Source organism: Sorex fumeus, unplaced genomic scaffold (assembly GCF_029834395.1).
Source record: "Sorex fumeus unplaced genomic scaffold, SorFum_2.1 ptg000128l, whole genome shotgun sequence".
Taxonomy (NCBI): domain Eukaryota; kingdom Metazoa; phylum Chordata; class Mammalia; order Eulipotyphla; family Soricidae; genus Sorex; species Sorex fumeus.
In genome coordinates, this window is record NW_026606185.1 from 29,576,538 (window position 1) to 29,601,526 (window position 24,989).

Genomic DNA, 24,989 nt, shown 5'->3' on the forward strand with positions numbered 1-24,989 from the left:
GGGCTCTCCGAGAGGGGCGGAGGAATCGAACTCGGGTCGGCCATGTTGGCCGCGTGTAAGGCGAACGCCCTACCCGCTGTGCTATCGTATTAATAATAAATGTAAAATATTTTGGAATTTGTGTGTTTTATTTTTATGTTTAAATAGTTTCTTATCATGAATACACTTTAGATGTCTAAGTGTTTAATTATATCTGGAAGTACTGCTTTATTTATGTATTTGACATACTGATTTTTAGAGTCTCAGCATCCAAGACATCTGACGATACTTCTGTGATGTACAAATGAAGTCTCACCATTTTTATACGTCTTTATGTTGCATGTTTTATTTGGTGGCATGAAGTATTAATTTTTTCTTTCACTGTTTCCTTTTCCCCTTGCAGAAGCATATCTTTTTTTTTTTTTTTTGGGTTTTGCATATTTATTTATTATTTTACAAACTTGGGGAAGGAAATCTTAAGACTGGACAAACTACCCATCATTACTCAGAGAATTGACAGATTCTATGTATGAAACATTAATAATGTGCATTCCACAAGGGACAGTAGAACCATAGAAAATTAACTGACAGGTAACAGAATGAGTTAAACTATTTGAAGTGCATATAACCGGTCTACAAAAATATGATCTTATCTTTTTTTTTTTTATTTTTTTACAGTTGTAGATTTACAATTTTTTTTGTGCTTGGGTTTCAATTATACAATGATCAGATAACCATCCCTCCACCAGTGCCCGTTTTTCACCACCATGGATAATATCCCTCCCACCCCCATCCCCCCATCCCCCCCTGCCTCTGTGGCAGGACAATCCCCTGTGTTCTCTCTCTCCGTTTGGGTGTTGTGGTCTGCAAAAGAGGCATTGAGTGGCAAACATGTTCAGTCCATAGTCTACTTTCGACATGCATCTCCCCTCCTGGGAGGATCCTCCAAACATCCTTTATTTGGTGCTCCCTTCTCTATCTGAACTGCCCTTTCCTGTAGGATACCCGGCTGGCCTCTTAGTTATGGAGTAATCCTCCTGGTGCTGATCTCAGCTATTCTTGGGTATTAATCTCATACTTTGTTACTTTATATCCCCCAGATGAATGCAATCTTTCTATGTCTATCCCTCTCTTTCTGACTCATTTCGCTTAGCATGATACTTTCCATATTGTACCACTTGTATGTAAATTTCATGACTTCATCTTTTCTAACAGCTACATAGTACTCCATTGTGTAGATGTACCAAAGTTTCTTTAACCAGTCATCTGTTCTTGGGCATTCAGGTTTCTTCCAGTTTCTGGCTATTGTAAAGAGTGCTGCAATGAACAAACAAGTGCAGATGTCACTTCGACTATACATTTTTGCTTCTCTGGGATATATTCCCAGGAGTGGTATTGCTGGGTCAAATGGGAGCTCAATTTCTAATTTTTTGAGAATCGTCCATACTGTTGTCCAGAAGGGCTGAACCAGTGGACATTCCCACCAACAGTGAAAGAGTGTCCCTTTCTCGCCACATCCACGCCAGCATTGGTTGCTTTTGTTCTTTTGAATGTGGGCCAGTCTCTGAGGTGTGAGATGGTATCTCATTGTGGTTTTGATCTGCATCTCTCTGATGATTAATGATGTAGAGCATTTTCTCATGTGCTTTTTTGCCATTCGGATTTCTTCTTTGAGAAAGTTTCTGTTCATTTCATTGCCCCATTTTTGGATGGGATTGGATGTTTTCTTCTTGTGGAGTTTAATCAGTATTTTGTATATCCTGGATATCAACCCCTTGTCAGATGTGTATTCGGCGAATATCCTTTCCCATTCTGTAGACTGTCTTTGTATTTTGGTCACTGTTTCTTTGGAGGTGCAGAAGAGAAGCATATCTTTTAATGTTGAGCTTTGGGGCATATTTTTCAGATTTTAAGAGCATTTATTTTCTCTTCTCTTTGAACTGTGTGTAGAACTTTAATTTCATTTGCATCTTATATATATTCTTGAGTATGGATCCTATCCTCTCTTATTGCTGAAGTGCTACATTTTAAAATTGAGTAACAGAGGCCTTAGTTTCCTGAGTACTTGACAATTATACTTTCTTTCCCTTTTCTGGGCACAAATGTTTTTTTTGCCCCAAAAAAAGTTTCATAATTTAAATCTATTAATGAGATCACATGATATTATTAATATCATTCAGCCAATGAAATAATGAAAAACAGCATTTTAAAAATATAATCTTGCTTGTATAGATTGTTTTAAATTTGGTATATAAGTTATGATCAATAAAATGCTTGTACAACAGAGTGATAAGAAAGTTGTGAAGGGGCTAATGCAGGTAGGACGCTTACCTTGTACGTGGCAGACCTGGATTTCTTCCCTAACACCCCATGAGCCTGATGGGATGATTTCTGAGTGCAGAGCCAGGAGTAAATTCTGAGCCGGCTGTGGCCAAAAAACAAACAAAAAATCAAAAAGCAAAGAATGTGGTGAAACTTTAGTATATTTGTTTTTCTATGCATATACATTTATTCTTGGTGCTGTAGCCATGTAGCAAATATATTGACTAATGTGACTTTTCTAATTGTTGGTGCAGTGTAAAGAACTTAAACATATTTTGAGGGGTTTTGTTTTTGTTTTTTGCTTTTTGGGTCACACCCAGGGTGCTCAGGGGTTACTCCTGGTGGTACACAATGGCATCATATGGGATGCTGGGAATAGAACCCAGATTGGTTGTGTGCAAGGCAAATGTTATACCCACAGTACTATTGCTTCAGCCCCATATTTTTTTTGCTTTTTGGGTCACACTCGGCAATGCACAGGGGTTACTCCTGGTTCTGCGTTCAGGAATTACCCCTGGCGGTAATTACCCCTGGGGACCATATGAGATGCTGGGAATTGAACCCGGGTTGGCCGCATGCAAGGCAAACGCCCTACGCACTGTGCTGTTGCTCCAGCCCCTCAGCCCCATATTTTGAGTTTCATATGTTTGTTTATATATATATATATACACATGCATATACCTATGTATATACACACATATATATGTGGACTTTATTTATAAGCTCTTTGCATCCACTTATTCCATAATGTTTAATAAATTCAATTGATATAGATAGGGCATTCCAAATTTTGAAGCAGTGGGGGCGGGGAGAAGGATAGTTTTAACTATTTAGTTTTAGAATAACTAGTTCAGAAAATTTCTTTTCAGGTGACTTCCTGTTGGTCTGGACCTTTTAGGAAATCTGAGGCACTTTTTATAATTTTGGATCAAAACAAGAAGTTTTGTTTCTGTTTCTTTGATTTTCATTGCAGAGGATTTGTGGATAATTTAGTGTGATTTCCAGACAATGCTTGTTAAATCTCATTTACTAAACTATAATGGAGAGACGATCAGTAGAAGACAAAGTTACTTTTGATTTCTCTTTTAGGTATTGAATGTACAAGAGTTATTGACACCAGTTAACCTTAAAAGTTACAAGGAAAAAAGTCATTCTTCAGTTTTCCTTTAGCTTAGATTAGCTGAATGAAATGTCTTTGGTTATAAGAGATCAAGACTCTTCACTGTTTTAAATCATTCACACATACCACTACCACCAAAAAAGCTTTGACCTCTTTTTTTCTTTAGAGATGAAGATGACATCAATGATGTGACTTCTATGGCAGGTGTAAACCTCAATGAAGAAAATTCCTGCATCTTAGCAACAAACTCTGAATTGGTTGGCAGACTTGTTCAGTCTTGTAAAGATGAACCATTTCTTTTCATTGGAGCGCTACAAAAGAGAATTTTAGACATTGGTAAGTGCCGAGGATTGAACCATGGCCGTATGCAAGAAAAGTGCCCTATCTGCTGTACTCTTTCATCCCTTCACCCTTTTTAAACTAAAATCCTAGATTAAATTATAACAAATTTCCTATAAAATCACATAATAAACACTCATTAGATCTTTTAATCAATTATATTGAAGTAATACTTATTTAAAATTGGAAATACGTTTTTTAGTATTTTGTTAAATAATGGTTTACTATAGTTAAGGGAATAACATTAGACTATTTGATCACTGATCCCTGGATAGGTTATAAATTTAAAAACTGGTTCAAAGAGATATGCAAAGGTAAAGGCAGTTGCCTAGCATGTGACTATGGCTGTAACCCTAATTGAATTCTGGTACCATGTATGTTCCCCTTGAGCACTGCCTGGCATGGCCCCTGAGCACAGAGCTAGGTGGGATTCCTGAGCACCACCAGGTATGTTCATCCCCTCCCCACGCCCCCACCAAAAATTTTGAGCTTATTTTTTTTAATATTTTGTTATTGAAACACTGTGAGATAGACCCTGACAAATCTGTTAATGATTAGGTTTCAGTCATACAAGGTTCCAACACCCATCCCTCCACCAGTGTACATTTCCCACACCAGTTTCCCAGTTTCATCCTTAGTTAACTTTCAATTAAAGATAATTTTTGATATACTCATATTACCCCTTGAATATATTAGTATGTTTCTTTTTTTCCAGTGGTGGAGTGGGGTGGTGTTTATACCATACCCAGAGGTGCTTAAGGTTTATTCCTGATTCAGCATTCAGGAGTGTGACCCTGGCTGTGTTTGGGCGACAATATGTGGTGTCACAGATTCAAACTAGGGATTCACATAAAAGGGAAGTGCCTTAAACTCTGGATTACCTCTCTGGCCCTAAGTATGTTTCCGGTTGAGCTCAAAATCCTATATTTAAAAATTTGCTCGGATAAATGTTGAAAACAAATACAGTGATACCATTAAAAGCACATTCAAATTAGACTTTCTAATTGCCTTTCATTTTTGTTCCCTTTTTTGGCCTTTATTTTTAGATGTAGTTCTCTGTTAATAGAGGTGATTTTTCTGTGGTTGTGGATTATGATATAATAACATGAAAATTAATTTATAAGTAAATTCTGTCTTTGGGTATGTGTTCTATGTTGTCTTCTTGAAACTTTCTTCCTTATAAAGATAAGGAAGAAAAGTTTGCTTTGTGTGTAGAAGATTATAGGGAAAGAGGAGTTATTAAAATGGAAGGGTGAAATAATGAGGCTTTGAGCCCATTTCAACTTTAAATTATTGGGTGAGTTTATTAGAACATGAGTTAGTGTAAAATAAGCATTGATTGATAATGGATAAACAGTGTAGTTGTGTCTTGTACACGAGGCATTAGCAATGACTCACAACCTGAATTCATTGAAATAAATGTCATAAGTTGCTAACAGTGTCAAACAGGGCAAAATGTAATTTTCTATTTTTTTAATTACTAAAATTACAGAATAAGGCACTAATTTCTGCAGTTACCATTTTCTTCCCTGAACACTAGACTTGATTTGTGTTCTTATTAACTTTGTCCTATAAATGACCTTGCAAAGAGAATGATTCTAGAGGCTAAATGAAACAATGTCTATATTTTCTGAAGCTTCAGGCTAGGTTTTATTAATGTAATGTCTAAGATCTTTGAAGTTGTGACTTTACCAGGAAAATCATAATCTCCAAACCTTTATTCATAATGGGTATGACTTCCAGGGGGAACAGAATACCTGCTGTGCTAATTATTTCAATTATCAGCCACTACTAAAACACGTAATGGATTTTCTCTGCTTCCACAGGTAAAAAGCATGACATTACAGAACTTAACTCTGATGCTGTGAACTTGATTTCCCATGCAACACAGGAGCGATTACGAGGCCTTCTAGAAAAACTGACTGCAATTGCTCAGCATCGGATGACAACATACAAGGTAAAGTAAATCATAAAAGAAATACAATTGTCTCTCATCTCTGTGAAATTTAGTGTAGTTGTTTTTTAAGGATCCATGGCTTCATATTCTAAGTCTGTACATAATGGAAATGGTGGAGACTTAAAATTTATATTCAATTTCTAGTAGTTGAAAATGTTACCCAAAGCTTCAGTGTCAGTATATTTTAAAATATGCATGTCTTCTTATATAAAGGCTTTTGATTGTGAAGGGGAGCATATTAGAATGAAGTATTTTCAGATTGTGTTCTCCACAGTGATTTGTCCTCTAGGACTCCTATCCCTTTTAAAATTGATTACAGTGAATGCCTTGTACCACTTATTATCTATATTGACTGCTTTTACTAAAAAACTTAATTCAATAACTGCTATTTTTTTCCTAGTTATTTTGGCCCAAATCACTTGCCATTACCAAGATGAAAACCTTTCATTTATATGAATTGTTTTTGGAGAAGAGTAATGAGTTTATTGTTTAATGAGGGATTTAAAAAAAGATTTTTTCTTCTCAGTATCAAAATTTGTTGATAGCTCTATTTTATACAAAATTGCATTTAATATTATTGGGGAGTGTGCAGCAATAACAGTTATTGTTAACTGGTTATATTGGTTAGATGTTCTAACCATACATTGGATGGAATCTAGGGAAATATCTGTTCTCGTGGCACTGGTAAGTTTCCTTACCATATTGATAAAAATATCAGTGTTTTCTCTTCTTTTTTTACTTCATAAAGTTTCATTTTTAAAATATCTTTGTAAGAATTTCGTGATCTAGTGTCCTGAGTTAGCCACTTACAGTGGGTAAGTGCCGCAGTTTCCATCCTTGGCACCCCATATCGTTCCCTGATCTCCTCCAGGAGTGATCCCTGAGCACAGAGCCAGGTGTAGTTCATAACAGAAAATAATTTTTTTGAATTTTTTTCATTTTTTTCTTGGCCATCAAATTTTATATATAGTTTTTCATGGTATTCTCTTACAAACCTTTTGATTTCTGTAAGGTCAGCAGTAGTTATCTTATTTTCATTCTGACTTTATTTTTTTTAAGTATAAGATAGGTTACTGGTTTGGAAGCTTCCAAGGTCCTTTTTTATTTTTTATTTTATCTTATCATTTTTTCTTTTTGGGCCAAACCCAGTGATGCTCAGGGGTTACTCTTGACTCTGCACTCAGAAATTACTCCTGACAGTCCTCGGGAAACCATATGGGATGCTGGAAATCAGTCCTGCTTTGACCATGTGCAAAGAGAACGCCCTACCCATTGTACCCGCTGCCCTGTAGAGTTTTTTTTAATGTAGGTGTTTATTGCTATAAATTTTCTTTTTGTATACTGCCTTTGGTGCATTATAGTAGTTTCACAGTATATTGTAGTTTTGTTCTCATTTAGCTCTATTTTCTAATATTTTTTATTTTGAAATCTCTTGGGCAATATTCTAATATTTGTAGGGCACTATTCTAATATACTCTGAAATGTCTACCCACAAGGCAGTGGGTAGGACATTTGCGTTGCATGCAGCTACCTGATTTGATCCGAAGCAACCCATATGTTCCACCAAGTCCTGCCAGGTGATTCGTGACTGCAGAACCAAGAGTAAGCCCTAAGCATTGCCAGGTGTAGTAAAGAAAAGGGGAGGAGAGGGAAGGGAAGGATAGGGATGGGGTGAGGAGGAGAGTCTTTGACACATGAATTTTCAGCTGGGGATTCAATGAAGTTCAGTGTTAAAACCCATGCATTGCATGTATAAGATTCTGAATTTGATTTTCATCACCCAAAGTAAATAAGTAAAAATATGAAACATAGCTTAACTCATTCTTTTTGTTTTGTTTTGTTGTGGGGCCACACGGCAATACTCAGGAGTTACTCCTGGCTCTGCACTCAGGAATCTGGCAGTGCTCAGAGGACTGTTTGGGATGCTGGATTGAACCTAGTCAGCCTCATGCAATGCAAGTGTCTTACCCACTGTATTACCACTAAGGCCCCTAACTTATTCATTTTTTAAGGGGTCATGCAGTGCTCAGGGATTATTCCAGACTCTTTATTTGGGGATTGCATCTAGCATTGATGGGATCCAGGTGAAGCTGGGATTGAACATAGGCCTTCCATATATAAGCATGTATTCTGACCCATTGCTAAAGTTTTAAAATGCATTTTTTAGTTTTTCTTCTACTATTGATTTCAAATCATTGTATTATCATCAGAGAAGATACTTTATATAAATTTATTATTTTAAATGTATTGAGACTTTGTAGGCTAACATAACACTTAAGAAGAATTTTTATAACTGAGTGTTTCATGGTGGTTCAGTTAAAAAAAAAAAGACTACACATTGTGAGTTTCAAAGAACTGTGGGCTCTGGGACACAAACGTTCAATGACTGAGAACCATTTTCCTGGCCCACCAATTAAAGAACTGGGGAACAGGGAACAGAGGAACAAGGCCCCAGGCTGGTTGGTAATAAATTTATTTTTCTCTTCCCTAGTGTAGTTTGATCTCTCCTCTTACAGCATAATAATTTCTCTTCCTTTCTCCCCAGCATAGTTCGGCCTTATCTCTTGCAGCATAATATTTCTCCTTCCTCTCTCCCTCCTTACAGCATAGTTATATAGAAACCATGAAAAATGGTGGCTATACATAGGTGAGGTTGACCATTATCATAACAACAAACAAATGTAAAGCTACTCCTTTAGGGGAGGTTCTAGAGATTAACTCAAAGACAAAAAACTCATCTGAAGGTTCAGCATTCTAGATTACTAGATCTACTCAAGGGTAGGATTTCATCTAGAGTGTATTGCTTTCGTCTTTCTTTAGCTAGTAATCCGTTTAACTGATCATAGTAAATTTACTTTTTACAAGTATTTCTAATCATTTTGTATGAACACAGTAAGAGATATGTTAAGCTTAGAGGTTTGCTCTTCCTGGGGACAAATTACAATATACCCCAGAGTACAGTCCTCAGGCCAGGTTAGTTTTTCCTAACTCCAGCAGGGTCCTTATTCAATTACTTCTTTTTGGGTCATGACAGAGTTTGTCCCGTGACCATACTCTTATGCTTCTTATGGCACTTAGCTTGTCCCTTTCTGATGTAGCTTACATTTTGCCCACCATCCATCCTTGTCCCTCGCTGGGACCCCACCTCCTTTTGGGGGGGGTGTTATAAGGGCAGTTGAGGCTTGAGTGGGCGGGTGAACTGCATCTTGGAAATAACAGGTTAACCTTAAGTTAGATAAATATGATGGATGCCCAGAAGTAAATACTATTTGAAGTCAATTTGAACTCCCATGTTACAGAAGCATAGCATCAACTGTCTTCCTGTGTCTATGCAAATGACATAAAGGAAAGAGAAACGTAGTATAGAATTATTAGTGCCTGAAGGAATTGGGTGTGCCTCAGGAGCACTCTTGTGGGAGTAACTCAATAAACCTAAAGCTCCCTGCAGGACGAATAAGGACAAACCAGTGTTACCCTACAACACACACACACACACACACACACACACACACACACGCGTGCGCAAAAAGAATCTACTCTTTTGTTGGCTGGGGTATTCTGGAGTGTTCGTATAGATCTGTAAGAACTAGTTGGTTTGTATTACTAAGTTCTATATTTCTTTATTGATCTTCTATCTGGATAATTCGTTATAGTACTGTCCTCTCTTTAGTTCTGTCAATATTTACTTCGTATATTTGGGTTGTCTTATTTTATGTATATATTTTTGTTAGGTTTTTATTGCTATTTATTGGGGTTTTTTTTGTTGTTTGTTTTTTGCTTTTTGGGTCACACCCGGTGATGCTCAGGGGTTACTCCTGGCTTTACACTCAGGAATCACTCCTGGCAGTGCTTGGGGGACCATATGGGATGCTGGGAATCAAACCCGGGTTGGCCACGTGCAAGACAAACACCCTAACCGCTGTGCTATTGCTCCAGTGCAAGTATTGCTATTTATTAAGCCATTGATAAGGCTGATTAAATTGGGCATGAACTCCACTTGTTACAGTTTTTTATGGATTGACCTATTTGTCAATATATATCTTCATTTTTGATCTCCAAACTTTTTCCTTTCTCTTCTTTTTTAATAAATAATATCTACTTGATAATAGTAAGGCAGCTCTGTAATAGTAAGGCAGCTCTGCTGAAACTCTTGTCAAAATTTTTCCATGAAACAGTTGATATGATTTTATTTTTATCTTTTGTTTATAAGGCATAGTATGTTCATTGATTTACATATGGGAAACCATCCTTGCATTCCTGGGATGCAAGCTTTTCATCATGTGTATGATCCTTTACATTATTGGATTTAATTTGCTAAGAGTTTGCTAAAGAGTTGAAATTCATAAAGGAAATTGGTCTATACTTTTTTTAGTAATCTCTCTGTTTATTTGATATAAAGGTAATGTTGGCTTCATAGAAACTTTTAGGAAGGATTCCTATTCAATTTTTGGGAAATACTTGATTAGAAAGTTTTTTGGGTTTTGTTTGACTGGTTTTTCTGTTTGTTTTTACAGATTTGGCAGAACTCACTTTTATTTTTACAGGTTTGACAGAACCAGAGCTCATCAGGAACTGGGTTTTTGTGCTTGGAGAGTTTTAATAAGTTTTCTATTTTCTTACTTGGGATTGATCTATTCAGATCTTCTACTGCTTTTTGACTCAGTTTTGGGCATTTGAGTCCAAGAATTCATCGCTTGATTGGGTTTTCTCTCTTTATTGATGAGACTTGTGATGCCTCATGTTTGTGAAGCTTCTTCATTCTTTCAGAAAAACAACTCTTGGTTTCATTTGCCATTTGAATTATTTTCTTAATTTCTTTTTTTTTTTAATGTATGAGTACTGATATTTATTCAGCCATTGACTAAGCTGATTGAATTGGACATGAACTCCACATTACTTTTTTTTTTAATTGAATCATTGTGAGATACAGTTACAAAACTTTCATGTTTGAGACTGATCAAACACCCATCCCTCTACCAGTCCACACTCTCCACCACCAGTGTCCCCAGTATATCTTCCCTCCATCCCAGCCCTCACCCTGCCTCCAACGCAGACAATTTCTCCAGTACTCTCTCTCTGCTTTTGGGCATTATGTTTTGCCCAAAATTTCCCACCACCATTCAAGCCTGCCTGCCAGGGGCAGATGCTAGATCATTTATTGTTGCTTGCTCATTTTGAATATCATGGGTGCCACGGCGGCGCGTTTCTGGAATCCTAGATTGTAGATGGTTGGGTTCCAAAGACATTTCTGTAGGGTACTAATCCATTTTGGGATTCAGCTGGGCATCTCAGGACCAAGGCTGTTGGTGCACCAAGATGGTGCCCAGAGGCACATTGTGGGCATGATAGCCAGGCCAAGGAGCGGGCAGGGAGCCAGGAGATGACAGCCCAGCACCTCTGCCACCTTGAGGCATGGAGATTTAGTCCTGGAACCCGCATATCTAGGCCTTGCTTGTGGAAGCTTTTGGTCACTGGGATTCTATCTGGAGTAGGCAGGGAGACTGCACCTGTTCCATCTGGGTTACCTCGGTAAAATTGGCTCTGTATGAGGCCCAGAGGATCTCTGGCTTTGTGATTTCTTCTGAGACTCGCTGCTGAGTCTCTGGCTTTTGATCTCTTTCAAGATTTATTTATGGGTCTCTGAACCAAGGCCAGTAATAGAGTTTACTGGTTAGTGCTGGAGTTGGTCCATGGAGGTGACTGCCATTGCTTTCATGTGTATTGGGAGATGGGAGTAGGTAGCCCACCCCAACTCCATGAAAGCCTGGAGATTTAAGTCACAAAACCCGCATGCCTGAATTTTCAGCAGATTATATCTTGGTCCGGCAGAGTCTGGCAAACTCCCCGTTGGTGTACCCAATATGCCAAATACCAGTAATAATGATGGGTCTCATTCTCCCAAAAGGCCTTGAATATAATCTCAGGGCTAAGATAAAGGAGACGTTACTGGGGCCTGCTCGAGGCAATCGACGAATAACAGGATGGTCGTGATTCGTGATATCTTGATGAGGTCCATCCTGAGACAGTGGAGTCAGGCTGGGGGCATGGTGGTGATTTTGGATTGTGAAATCAAGCGACTGCTGGGGGCTCTGCTTGGGCAGGCACAGGCCATCCTGCCCCCCTTCAATTTACCCAGGTCTGTTCAGCCATGTGTGGGTCCGAGATTAACTGTGACTTTTGATCTCTTTTAAGATTTGTCTATGGGTCTCTGAAATAAGGCCAATAAATGAGCTTGTTTAGCTGAGCTAGAGGTGGTTTGTGGGGATGGCTCCCACATACCAAACTTTTGGCCATTTAATTTCTTGGTGAACTTGGTCCCAAGTTGTTGGGGTACAGCCAAAGGCACAGCAGCAATTTGGGAGTGTCAGGAAGTCTGAAGGCACCATCAGACTGCTGGCACTTGCCTCACAGGTACAGGTTGACCTGTTGGTGGCACCATATCCCCTATTTTCTTAATTTCTATTGTGGGTATTTGAATTATTTTCTTAATTTAATTGTCTAATTTTTTCTTTCCTTCTACTTGCTTTGAAATTTATATGTTATTCAGGTTAGGTTATTTAATTGAGTTTTTTTTTTGTAATATAAATCTGTATTGCATGAACTTCCTCCTTAGTTCTTACAGTTAAAGAATTTTTTAATTTTGGGGCTGGAAAGTTAGTGTAGTGGGTAGGGTGGTTGCCTTGCACATGGCTGACTGGGTTCAATCCCTGGCATCTCCTCTTGTCCCCTCCTCTTTGCCCACCAGAATGATCCTTGAACACAGTGTCAGGAATAAGTCCTGAGCACCATTGGATGTGGCCCCCCAAAAAATCCTCCTACCCCCCAAAATATTATGATTTTTCTATACTCTCTCACAGTCCCATCTTAAGTATTGTGTTGTTTCAGATATACATGAATATATTCTAATTTATCAAGGTCAGATTTTATCCCAAACAGAAACAGTTCATGCGGTCTATCAGGTATATTTACAGTTGATTGCCATCCAAGTTCTCTTTGGTGCAGCCTTCATATAAAATTCTGTTAATATCAATGCAATTGTTGCAAGGGTCTAATTGCCTTAGGCAAATTAGATTATATTTACCTCATGTGAAATTTCAGTAAAGTAAGTAAAGTAAAGTAAAGGCCCTCCCGTTGATCTTCGATTTGCTCGAGCGGGCCCAGTAACGTCTCCATTGGAGACTTTGTTGTTACTGTGTTTGGCATATCGAATACGTCACGGGGAGCTTGCCAGGCTCTGCGTGCGGGCGAGATACTCTCGGTAGCTTGCCGGGCTCTCTGAGAGGGGCGGAGGAATCGAACTTGGGTCGGCCATGTTGGCCGCGTGCAAGGCAAACGCCCTACCCGCTGTGCTACTAACACATCTTCCTAACCTTTTTCTTGTACATTGCCTATCCTGATTAACTTTCCCCTGCCTGCCTTTCCTAACATTTTTATTTTGTTTTATTTTATTTTATTTTTTGAGGAGAGGGTGGATGACAATTGGGTCACATCTGGCAGCCCAGGGGCCATTTCTGGGTCACTTGGTGGTACTCAGGAGACTATATATAGGCACCAGGTCTCAATCTAAGGTTGACTGTATGCAAGGCAAATGTCTTATCCCCTGTACTATTTTCTCTAATATTCCTTAGTGTAGCTAATGCTACTCTCTAAATTATCATATAGAAAGATAGCTTTATAACCATCCTTTTAAAAACAGAAATGCTAGTTGTTTATATTTGCATTTAGTGCAAAAGCATACTTATTTTGCAGAATTTGATTGTAATTATCTTTGTGTCAATATTTAGCCCTGGCCTTATTTTAGCCATTCTTGATAGGATTTATTTTTCTTTCTACAGTGCAGGGAATTTTTTACTCCTTGAATTTCACAAAAGCAAGCTACCTTTATGTAAACCAAAATTCCACTGTTGCTTTCCATTTCACATCCATTTTTACTTTTGATAATCTTTTTCCTGATTAAATAAAATTCTCTAGTCTGTCTGTAAACATTCAAGCAAAGCCATAGAAAGTGACACATAATGGTACAAAGTTTTTGATCCTGTTGCCAGGTGTTTTCCCATTGTAGATAATAGTCTTTTACATGCCAGCAACTGTGGAGGAGCTTTTAGTGTTTTCCAATTGAAAGTAGTATTAGTGTTTCCTTACATGGGATTCATTTGGTGGTGTTATTATATGGTCTGGGTTCTTACAGTTTTGTTGTTAAATCATCCTAATCTTTTGGCATGGGAAGACTTCTATCAGGTCAGCTCTATAGAAGGAAGAAATAAGGTACAGTGGGAGTTCTAGTTTAAATAGTCCTGTTAAGGAGGTTTACTCCATGGCTTAGAGGCCAGCTGCATGTGCTAGGGGAAAAGGCAGCTCAGATAGAGAAGGGAGCACCAAATAAAGGGTGTTGGGAGCATCCTCCCAGGATGGGAGATGCATGCTGAAAGTAGACTATAGACCGAATATGATTGCCACTCAATGCCGCTTTTGCAAACCACAGCACCCAAAAGGAGAGAGAGAGCAAAAGGGAATGCCCTGCCACAGAGGCAGGGGGGGATGGGGGGATGGGGGGTGGGAGGGATACTGGGATCCGTGGTGGTAGAGAATGGGCACTGGTTGAGGGATGGGTACTGCATCATTGTATAACTGAAACCCAAGCACAAAAATTTGTAAGTCTACAACTGTACCTCATGGTGTTTCACTAATCGTTGATTACCTCGAGCAGGCCCCAGTAACGTCTCCTTCATCCTAGCCCTGAGATTTTTTAAGAAAGTGCTATATTCAAGGCTGTTTAGGAGAATGAGACCCATCATTGTTACTGGTATTTGGCATATTGGGTACTAATAAAAATTTTTAAAAAATTAATAAAATAAAAAAATGGTCCTGTTAATTCTGTAGGAATTGGGGATGCACTCAGTCATTTAATTTCTAGAAGGGTAAGCCAGAGGCAGTTGGGAAGAAAAGGGAGGATTTTAACAAGGGAATGAGATTGAGCTAAAATTTTGAAACTCTGTGTCTCATTTTAACTTAGTGTTAGTTGTCCTTTTTACACTTAAGTCCTATCTGTAAATCATTTACAGAGTGTCTGATAAAAAAAATTGGTAAAGATAAACTAATTTTTTTGTTGTTGTTGCTTTTTGGATCACACCTGGCAATGCACAGGGGTCACTCCTGGCTCTGCGCTCAGGAATTACCCCTGGCAGTGCTCAGGGGACCATATGGGATAAATGGATGACAGAATGTCTTAAATAATGATGGGGAAAGCCACCCCTTATGCCTGTTGCTTACGCTGAGGTATGAGTCAGGAGAGATTGGTGGTCATGTCAGATGAAGAAAGCTGCAAAATAATGAAATTAGGAAGCATTGTTTTACACTAAGAAAAATCAAAGTGTAAATTTTAACCTTTCATGGCAAAATTAAGACAAACTTTTTCCTTACAAGTTATATACTTCTTTTTAGTTTTATTTAAGAAATATGAGAAGGGTCAAAAAGATAGTACAGAAGTAAGGTGCTTGCCTTGCATGTGACTCGCATATTTCAGTCCTTGGAACCATACAAAGTGCCCTAAGCAATACCAGCTGTTGCCCAATCTCCTCTCCCACCCCCCAAAAGTGAGGAAATATGAGGGAATGGGAGAGAGAATCCCATAAAGTAAAGGGAATGAAATGTACCACAAGTTGGGGTACAGATGAATACAGAATAAAGTGCATAACTTTATTTATTTTGGAAACTAGAATTCCCAAATAGTGGGATAGAATTAGACCCTTTTGTACTTTAAAAAAATTTTTTTTTAATTGAATCACCATGAAATAGTTACAAAACTTTCATGTTTGAGTTTCAGTTATATAATGATTGAACACCCATTCCTCCATCAGTGCACATTCTCTACCACCAATGTCCCTAGTATATACCCCCCTTAACAAAACCTCCCCTCTGCCTCTATGGCAAACAATTTCCCTCATACTCTCTCTCAACTTTTTGGCATCATGGTTTGCAATAGAGGTACTGGGAGGCTATCATGTTTGGTCCTTTATCTACTTTCCGCACACATCTCCTGTCCTGAATGATTCCTCCCAACCATCATTGACTTAATGATCCCTTCTCTATTCCAGCTGCCTTCTCCCCCAGCTCATAAGACAGGCTTCCAACAATGGAGCAATAGGCCTTTGTGCCTACTGTCCTTGGATGTTGGTCTCATATTATGTTATATTTCACAAATTAGTACAGTGATTCTATGTCTGTCCCTCTCTTTCTGACTCATTTCACTTAGCATGATACTCTTCATGACCATCCACTTATAAGCAAATTTCATGACTTCATCTTTCCTAACAGCTACATAGTACTCCAAATACTATAAAAAGTTTCTTTAACCGGTCGTCTGTTTTCGGGCATTCAGGCATTGTATTTTTTTACTGTAGTTTTCTACTCAAGATTACAACTTAAGGAATACTCACTACAGGGTTTACAATCTTAATATTTGCCATTTTACAGTAGGTAGCACTTTAGTAATGAAAGTTGTATGGACAGTAATCTTTAAAGATTTATTAGCGTCTCAAATTTAAGAATGATTGAAGGGTTTTTTTCCCATTATCTCCCTGAGTATGTTGCTATTAATATCCTTAACTGATTTGTAATAATAACTAATACAGAAAGTGTTTCATAGGCTCATATAAGACTCATTTTCCCCCCAGGCAAGTGAAAATTACATCCTGTCAAGTGATACCAGGTCACAGCTAAAATTTCTTGAAAAGCTGGATCAATTGGAGAAGCAGAGAAAGGATTTAGAAGAAAGAGAAATGTTACTTAAAGCAGCCAAGGTAAGGTCCTATGTGATTTGTAAGTGAACATAGGAAAGGAGGGCGGAATTGCTTTTATCATTGGTTGATTAGTTTGTTTTTATTAGGTATTGGGAGTTTCTCAAGTATTTCTTAAAATGAAATTATTAATAGAATCTTTCCTAGCCAGGTTGTATGGTATAGAAGTTGTCAGTTAATTTAGTTTAATAAGACATAACATCTATGCATAATATTTTATATACAACAAACACTGTCCTCCTGTTGTTCATCGATTTGCTTGAGTGAGCCCAGTAACGTCTCCATTCTTTGGAGACTTATTGTTACTGTGTTTGGCATATTGAATACCTTACGGGTAGCTTGCCAGGCTCTGCCGTGTGGGCGAGATACTCTCGGTAGCTTGCCATGCTCTCCGAGACGGGCGGAGGAATCGAACCCGGCTTGGCCAGCCTGGCTGCGTGCAAGGCAAATGCCCTGCCGCTGTGCTATCGCTCCAGCCCTTATTTTTTTTTATATATATTACATTTTATATACATTACATTACATTTTTTATTTTATATACATATAATCTTATATCCTTATTCGTAATTCCTTTTTTGCCTTGCAGCATACTTACCATCACCCACCACCAATCCACATGTACATTTTTTGTAAAATTTTCAAGGTATTTTTAAGGATACAATTTGGTAGGTGCCATGCTGAAGATAGAGATGAAAATGTGAAAAGTGTCTGGAAAGGTCATTTGTTGGGGCTAGAGAGACATTACAGTGGATAGGGAGCTTGCTTGCATGTGGCAAACCAAGGTCCTGTCTCATCAGAGTGATCCCTGAGTGTAGAGCCAAGAGTATGCCCTGAGCAACACCCCGCCCCCCCCATTAAACATACATGTAATATATGTGTGAGTACATCTGTGTACATACATAAAATATATTTCTTCTTAGGAAACAGGCAGCATTCAGGGAGCTGGAGAGAGAACATGCTTTGTTACCCTCGTGGGCCAAGCAAGATTCACACCTGGAGTGCCAGTTTGAGGCTTTGATTATGCTAAAATAGGGTCTGCACTTGCAGAGACAGAGGGGAGCATGCAGGATCAGGCTTTCATATGCTAGAGTGAGTGATATATTACACTCGTGCCAGGGTGAGACAACACACAGATTTGTTAAAAACAGTCCTGGGATTTGGGCATCCCCTGACTTGATTGTGGTAAGAACAAAAAGGGGGACAGGAATTAGACTTCCCTTCACAGGGAATCAGGCTTCTCTTCTCAATTGGTACCAGATTTCCCTTCACTTGCATGCATGCACACATTATTATTTAAAAATTGTATGTTCACATGTTGTTTTACCCTTATGAAGTAACAAAAGAGTTTGTCTTGGTTTGGGCTGAAATGAAATAAGGAAAAATTGCTAGATAGAAATTTAGGTCAGTATTTATGATACTTAGAAGGTATTTTAAATACTTAAATATACCCTAATTATTGTATTTTCTTTAACAAAAATACTGTTTATCCATTAAATGTCAGGTAAAGTAAGTAAATAGAAAATATACAGTATTTTATAGAAAAATATTAGGATTTATGAGAAGTTAAGATAACTTTGTTAGAAGGTAAGGAAAATCTATATCAAGTGGACATGTTCATGAACAGAAATATAATTCTTATTATAGCAATGTATGGTGAAGGTTGTCCTTTCATACCAATTCCATAAGAAAGTTCATTTTCTTGAATATTAACCTTTTAATACGGAAGGTACCACTCAGTAAACATTTATTGAACATTTATTTGTGCACCACATTGTCTTTTGGAGGGTAGGGCTCACTCGGTAGGTAGTTCAAAGCTTACTCCTGGCTTTGTGCTCAGGAATCACTCCTGGCGGGGGACATGGGACCATGTGGGGCTCAGAGGATTAAAGCCTGATTGATCACATACAAGGCAAGTGCCCTGCCTGTTGTACTATCTCTCTGGCCTGAGTTCTTAATTTTAATAGTTATTGAAATATATTTTTCCAAAGTATCTTCACCAAAGATTAAGCCTGTATTTATTGTTTTAATTCATCTGAGCCAACAATTATACTTCTTTTCCTTTCCATGATCCATGCTATTTGTTTTTAAGTTTTAGTGTTTCAACAAGAACGTCATGCCTTGACTGGACCTGACTGACATTGTTAGCATCATTTGCAGTATAAGCTTCCTCCAGGCTAGAACTGCAGCAGCCAGCCCAGATGATGAGAGGGGTGGGTGTGGGGGGCACCATAGGAGGGAGTGCACCAGACTGGATTGAGGCATTTTCCCCTGGAGCTAAGATTTTCAATCACAAGAGAAAATTGTCGTTTATTAAATATTTAAGAGTAACTGTGGTGTTTAGATACTAGTAATTTCTATTAAATTTTTCTTTTCCTTTGATAGAGCCGTTCTAATAAAGAAGATCCAGAACAGCTGAGATTAAAGCAGAAAGCCAAAGAGGTAGGACTTTCAAGTCACCGTGCTTGTCTTTGTGTTTGAGGGAAGGTTGGCAGCTCTCTCTTGGCAATTAGGTCAGGGTTTATTTTGCTGTTGCATACCATTTGCAGAAGCCTTGGGGAAGGACAGGAACTGCTGAAGGCAAGGGCAGTACTTCAAATGAGGTCAATGAGTTATGGGTTCTCTTTTTAAATTTTATTTTCAAGGTTTAGGCCTGTCTAGAAATGACTCTTTGTAAACTACCGCAGCATACTTGGAGGAATATAATGTGGGATTAAAAAAAAGAAAGAAAGAAAGAAACTTTTGAGATTTAGCATCTGGGACTGTACAATAGGCTACATTTTTCCAGGGTAATTGTTCGTTTTGTAAATCTGATACTGCTTATAATTCTTTGGCTGGGAGGCGGTACTGGGATTTAGTTTTAAATGGAAAACGCCTCTGGCTTTTAATTTTCTGGGCCCAGCAGTTTTCTGTTCTGGAATGGAGCCCTTGTTTCACACAGTTCATGTTTAGCTGCAGGGGTTTTAGTTTATAGCTTAGACTGGTTAAGCTTTTACTCCCAGAGGCCTCTGCATAGCAACTGTAGAAATCAACAAATAAGTTCATTTATGTCTGCAGCCTCCTCTCAGTAGCTGACTTTTTACATTTCCCAATATCCATTTCCTGACTTTTCTAGCCCCAGAGAAAAAAGCTCCACTAATTGGAGCTTATTTTAATTGAGCCTTAATATTGGATCTCACTGGAGTTGCCCTCAGAGCTGCTGAGAACAGAAGGAAATGAAAGTACCTTGGGTTGAAGATGTGGTGTGTGTATGGGTGGGTGTGAGTGAAATTTTTCACTTGACCTACAGATTCTTTTCCCTGTTGAATAAATCATCAAGCCTGTTCACATTTCTGATTAAGGATCTGACAGCAGATGATAATAAAGACAATTGAGGTGTGAGACGTGTGATATGGAGCTGAAGAAATTGGTTTCTATAGTTACTTGACTGATTTCATGCAATTTTTAAGGATCTTTGTGCTAAATAAGAGTGATTTCCTGAGCAACCTTTTTCCTTAACTGTGCCTCTTGAACTATGAAATTTGTTGTTGCTTAACATTCCTGCACCCTCAGTTCCTTAGGTGCCAGGAGCAGCAGGTTATTTATGAATGTTTTAAAGGCCCTTATTGTTTGGATTAATGTAGGAGCTGAGGCAAAACAAATGGAAATCCAGTAAGATTTTTACAATCAATGTGTGGTGTATTTTTATTAAATAGAGAAGGTAAATACATGAAGTCTAGATGGAGGCGTTTCTGGATTGAAATGAAAACTGGAAAAGGAGAACATTAAAAGGGATTGAAACCAGAAACATTTCAATAACAAAAAAAGTCTCACTTCTTTTCAGTGGAAATTTTATCTAAAAAATACTAGCATAAAATTAATATGCGAACCCTGTAATCCTCTTTAAGCACAGCTGGCTTGTTGATAGAATATTTGGAGATAGGCAACCTATTGTCCTGAATCATGAGAATCCTTCTGTTTTAATTAAGGACTCAGCTGATTATCTTGTTGTCTGATTGTACCCATTTTGGGGAAAATATATCAGAAAGCTTACCTTTTTTTTTATGAATCTTTTTGTTCTTCCTTCATAAACTGTCATGAACATCTGGATTATAGATTACTTTTTTTTCCTTCAGGTTTGTATGGAATTATTTTCTTTGGTTTTCCTTTTAATATCATGTAATCATTCCATGAGAAATTAATATAGGTGGACAGAAAGTTTGTATGATAGTTGTAAAATAGTAAATGTGAAGAAACAAAAAAAAAAGAAAACATTGCTTAAGGAGAGCAGGTGGTATAACACATCAATTTTTTTCCCACTCTGTCTGATACCTCCAGTTTTTACCTTCCAAGTTTAAAAGATTCTTTACAAAGTATTTTGAAAGTTTTCTAGATGCTTCCTGTCCTAGATACCCTCGGATTTAAGTGCACACCATCGCGCGCGCGCGCGCGCACACACACACACACACACACACACACACACACACACACCACATCATCACATTCAAATATAATGGTCCCAGTACCAAGACAGCCATTTCATGTAAATATTTGATGAAAGTAGAATATTGTTTTTGTTATCTACCTGCCCCTTAGTACTCTTAATAGTTGATATACTAAGGGGCTCCAATTTAGAATCAACCATAAATATAAGGATAGTGATGCAGGAGCAGTGACAACGGGTCTCTGTTCGTTCACGATTCCCAGGTTCTTTAATAATTTCAAGAATGAAAATACTGAGTAATAAAGATGCTTAGACTCACAGTTAGAAAAATTTATTGGAATGTAAAGGAAGGAAAAGGAAATCCCCAAGTGGGGAAGAACTCAGTATAGGACTAAGTTAAAGGTAAGGAGTTTCCTGTAGGCCCTTTTAAAGGCTTCTTGCATTTCTTATCACTTGGCAAGTATTCACAAAAGACTCCAGAAAGTCAGAGGGATGTTGACCTGGTCTAAATCTCTCCAGGCATTATTGCTTCTTATCTTAGTCTCTCTGCCAGCCTAGGCTCCAAGGTAGAGCTTTATGGTCCTGGAAAACTCTGTGAATGCTGAGACAGGGCCACAAGATCTTGAAGATGAAAAATGTGTGTTAGGTACATGGGAAAAGAGAAGGCAAGAGGAAACTCTGGCTTCCTATTTCACTGGCAAGGGAAAGCAAATCTCCAGGCATTATTGCCCATTATCTCAGTTTCCCTATCAGCCTAGGCCACAGAGCAGTGTTTTATAGTCCTGGGAAACTCAGGACCTCTGAGACTTTTAAATTGAAATGGGTGTCAGGTCTATGGGAGACAGATGGAACAGTGGCCAAGAGGAAAATATTGCTTACTCTCAGTAACATTTTGGTTGCAAAAATCATTGACCCTCTTAGTAGAGAGTCGAATTGTTCTTTATATGATAATTTGTGAATCTGTCTTCTGGTTATTGTTATTTTTGAGTCAGACCTGATGATGCTCAAAGGTTACTTCTGGCTCTGTGCTCAGTAATTACTTCTGATGGTGCTTGAGGGACCAGATGGGATTCCAGGAATTGAACCCTTGTGGGCCGTGTGCTAAGCAAGCACCCTATCCACTGTATTCTCGCTCTGGCCATGTAAGGTTATCTTTTGGGATATATTGTTCTCACTGAAACCTTTGATTTGTGACTGTTCAGTATTTACTTGTCTGGAAATTTTTCTTTATTCAGTTGTAAAAATTAACATTTATTTCTTTTTTTTTTCATGGTAGATTTTTTTTTTAATTTTTATTAGTGAAATACCGTGAGGTACATTGTAGACGTACAAATTTTTGTGCTTGGGTTTCAGTTATACAATGATCCAGTACCCATCCCTCCACCAGTGCTCATTTTCCATCATTTACATTTTTTTTTTAAATTTTGTTAGTGAAACACCATGAGGTACAGTTGTAAATTTACAGATTTTTGTGCTTGGGTTTCAATTGTACAATGATCAAACTCCCATCCCTCCACCAGTGCCCATTTTCCACCACCACGGTTCCCAGTATCCCTCCCACCCCCTATACCCCCATCCCACCCTGCCTCTGTGTCTGGGTATTCCCTTTTGTTCTCTCTCTCCTTTTGGGTATTGTGGTTTGCAAAAAAGCATTGAGTGGCAATCATGTTTGGTCTATAACATTCATTTCTTTTCATTCTTTTTATTTATTTATTTTTATTTTTTAATGAATCACCATGAGGTACAGTTACAGACTTACAAACGTTCATGCTTACATTTCAGTCATCATCAAGTACCCATCCCTTCACCAGTGCCCATTATCCACCACCAATGATCCCAGAGTCCCTCTGACCACCTCCACCCCATGCCCCCTCACCCCCACTTCTGTGGCAGGGCATTCTCTTTTGTTCTCTTTCTCCTTTGGGTGTCGTGATTTGCAATAGAGGTCTTGAGTATGACCTTCATTTAAATTGATTATTAAAGTATCATGATGTATTAATATGTAATATTTTATTTAAAAATCAAATATTTTTTCATTACTTTTATTATAGAAAATCTTGCTAATTTAATTTTATTCTTGAAGACAGTTCATAAGCATAATTTTTAACTCAAATTCAGACTTTAATCCAAATATTGGCATTCACTTCGAGCACAAGGAGAATTTCCATACAAGACATTATCTGTGAAATGGAGAGAATAAATTTTCATATTCTGAGCTTCACTCTCAGTCCATATACAGTTTAAGATGCCCTGAGCTTTCTGGTAAAAGGTCTTTCTCTAAATTTCTTTTGCTTCCTGGTCACCCACTTGTAATCGATCATTTTTATCAACTGAATTTGCATATTTCTCAAATATGTCTGTTGTCACATTCAGGCTCTCACTGCCTCGGTCCCGAATGTTGCCTTTACTTAGATGCTCAGTGATCTCATAATCAGACTTCTCTGGTCCAGTCTCTGCAGAGACTACCACATTGTGCAAAGGCTGATCTAGTTATATTTCTTTCATGGATGGGACTTTCAAATGCCCATCACCAACTGTGATTATGGGAGAAATTCTAGTTGAAGGATATCAGATGCAGAATGGTCTTTATCTTTCAAATTCATTTTTATCAGACTTTATTCTGTATAACGTTCATTTCTTATAGTTACTTGATTTAGATCTGCTTTGCTTTCCTTTTCCATTTAACTGCCTACAAAAGTGGTCCTAGGATATAGATTAATGGTAGTTTTCTTACTGTAGATGTTTGAAAAAACATTTAAAGAATAGGTATAGGCTTTTTAAATTCTGAAATGTTTCAGTGATGGTATTTGTCATATAAGTACTAGCACTCAATTTGAATCCCTTTTATACATAAGCTCATAATACATGGTTGTTTGCATTTAAAATGTTAAGGACTAGATTTTTGGTCTTGACATTTCTATGGTTTTTTTTTTTTTCGTCTTATACAGTATGTGTTAGGGCAAACTGCTAAATCTAGAAAATTTTTGTGATGCTGTCTAATAATTTCTTTTTATTTTTCTTATTCTGATCTGTCATTTTCATTTGGCATTTAAAGATAAAGACTGCTTTTTGATTTGCCTCCACTTAATCTGTTGAAGTAATCCCTGCATTCTGTTCTTACTGGCCTGACTGTTTATTTTTTCCTTAATATCTGTGGATAGTAAAGCATTTTGGTTTCAACTTTGGGGACTACATTCCCCATCCCACTTTTCTCTCTCTCTCTTTTTGGGGGGGTCACACCTGGCCATGCACATGAGTTTCTCCTGGTTCATGCACTCAGGAATCACTCTTGGCGGTGCTCAGGGGACCATATGGGATGCTGGGAATCGAACCTGGGACCGCCAAGTGCAAGGCAAATGCCCTACCTGCTGTGCTATTGCTTCAGCCCCGACACTTTTCTCTTTTTAATGCCAGAAACAGAATGAAAGTAAAATATTGTCTTAATTGTTAGTTTATATTTTAAGTACTGACACTGTTATATGGGTGTCACCTATAACAGTATAGGGGTTAATATCTATGCTTTGCATGCAGCAGACCTTTACTTTAATCTCAGGTATCACATGGTCACATGGCTTCTCAAGAATAGCCTCGTGTCCCGAGTACCACCAAGGAGGTCTCAACACAAGACCCCAGCAGCATTGATCCATTAGTCTGAGAGTTCCTGGGAATGGACCCAGTGAGCAAAGCTTGGGAGCCCCCAGATTAAGTAAATTTATTTACCAACTAACAAAGTAAATAATACATACTGGTGCTGTTGGCACCTGAATGATAAAATCAGCTGGTAGAGTGTTTGCCATGCATGAGGCTAACACAGGTTCCATCCCCAGCATCCCATATGGTTCCCCAAGCAATGCTAGGAGTAATTCCTAAGTGCAGAGCCAGGAGTAACCCCTGAGAATTGCCGGATATGACCCAAAAAGCCTGTGTGTGTGTGTGTGTGTGTGTGTGCACGCGCGCGCATACACATCTATATGTACTATTAAGTTCTGATATATTTTTTTAATTTCCTAAACTGGTATTTCTGAAGTACTAGCATTCTCTTCACTCTCTATATGT

At 38.2% G+C, this 24,989-nt stretch overlaps 1 protein-coding gene across 1 annotated transcript in view; it reads left to right on the forward strand.

The window, feature by feature from the left end:
* The window catches only part of TAF4B (TATA-box binding protein associated factor 4b), a 121,363-nt gene that overhangs the window by 63,701 nt on the left and 32,673 nt on the right, over positions 1–24,989 (forward strand). Inside the window, exons 10-13 of the mRNA XM_056137900.1 lie at positions 3,588–3,757; positions 5,587–5,717; positions 16,391–16,516; positions 18,896–18,952. Coding sequence (XP_055993875.1) covers positions 3,588–3,757; positions 5,587–5,717; positions 16,391–16,516; positions 18,896–18,952 — 484 coding nt within the window. The remainder of the gene's footprint in view (positions 1–3,587; positions 3,758–5,586; positions 5,718–16,390; positions 16,517–18,895; positions 18,953–24,989) is intronic.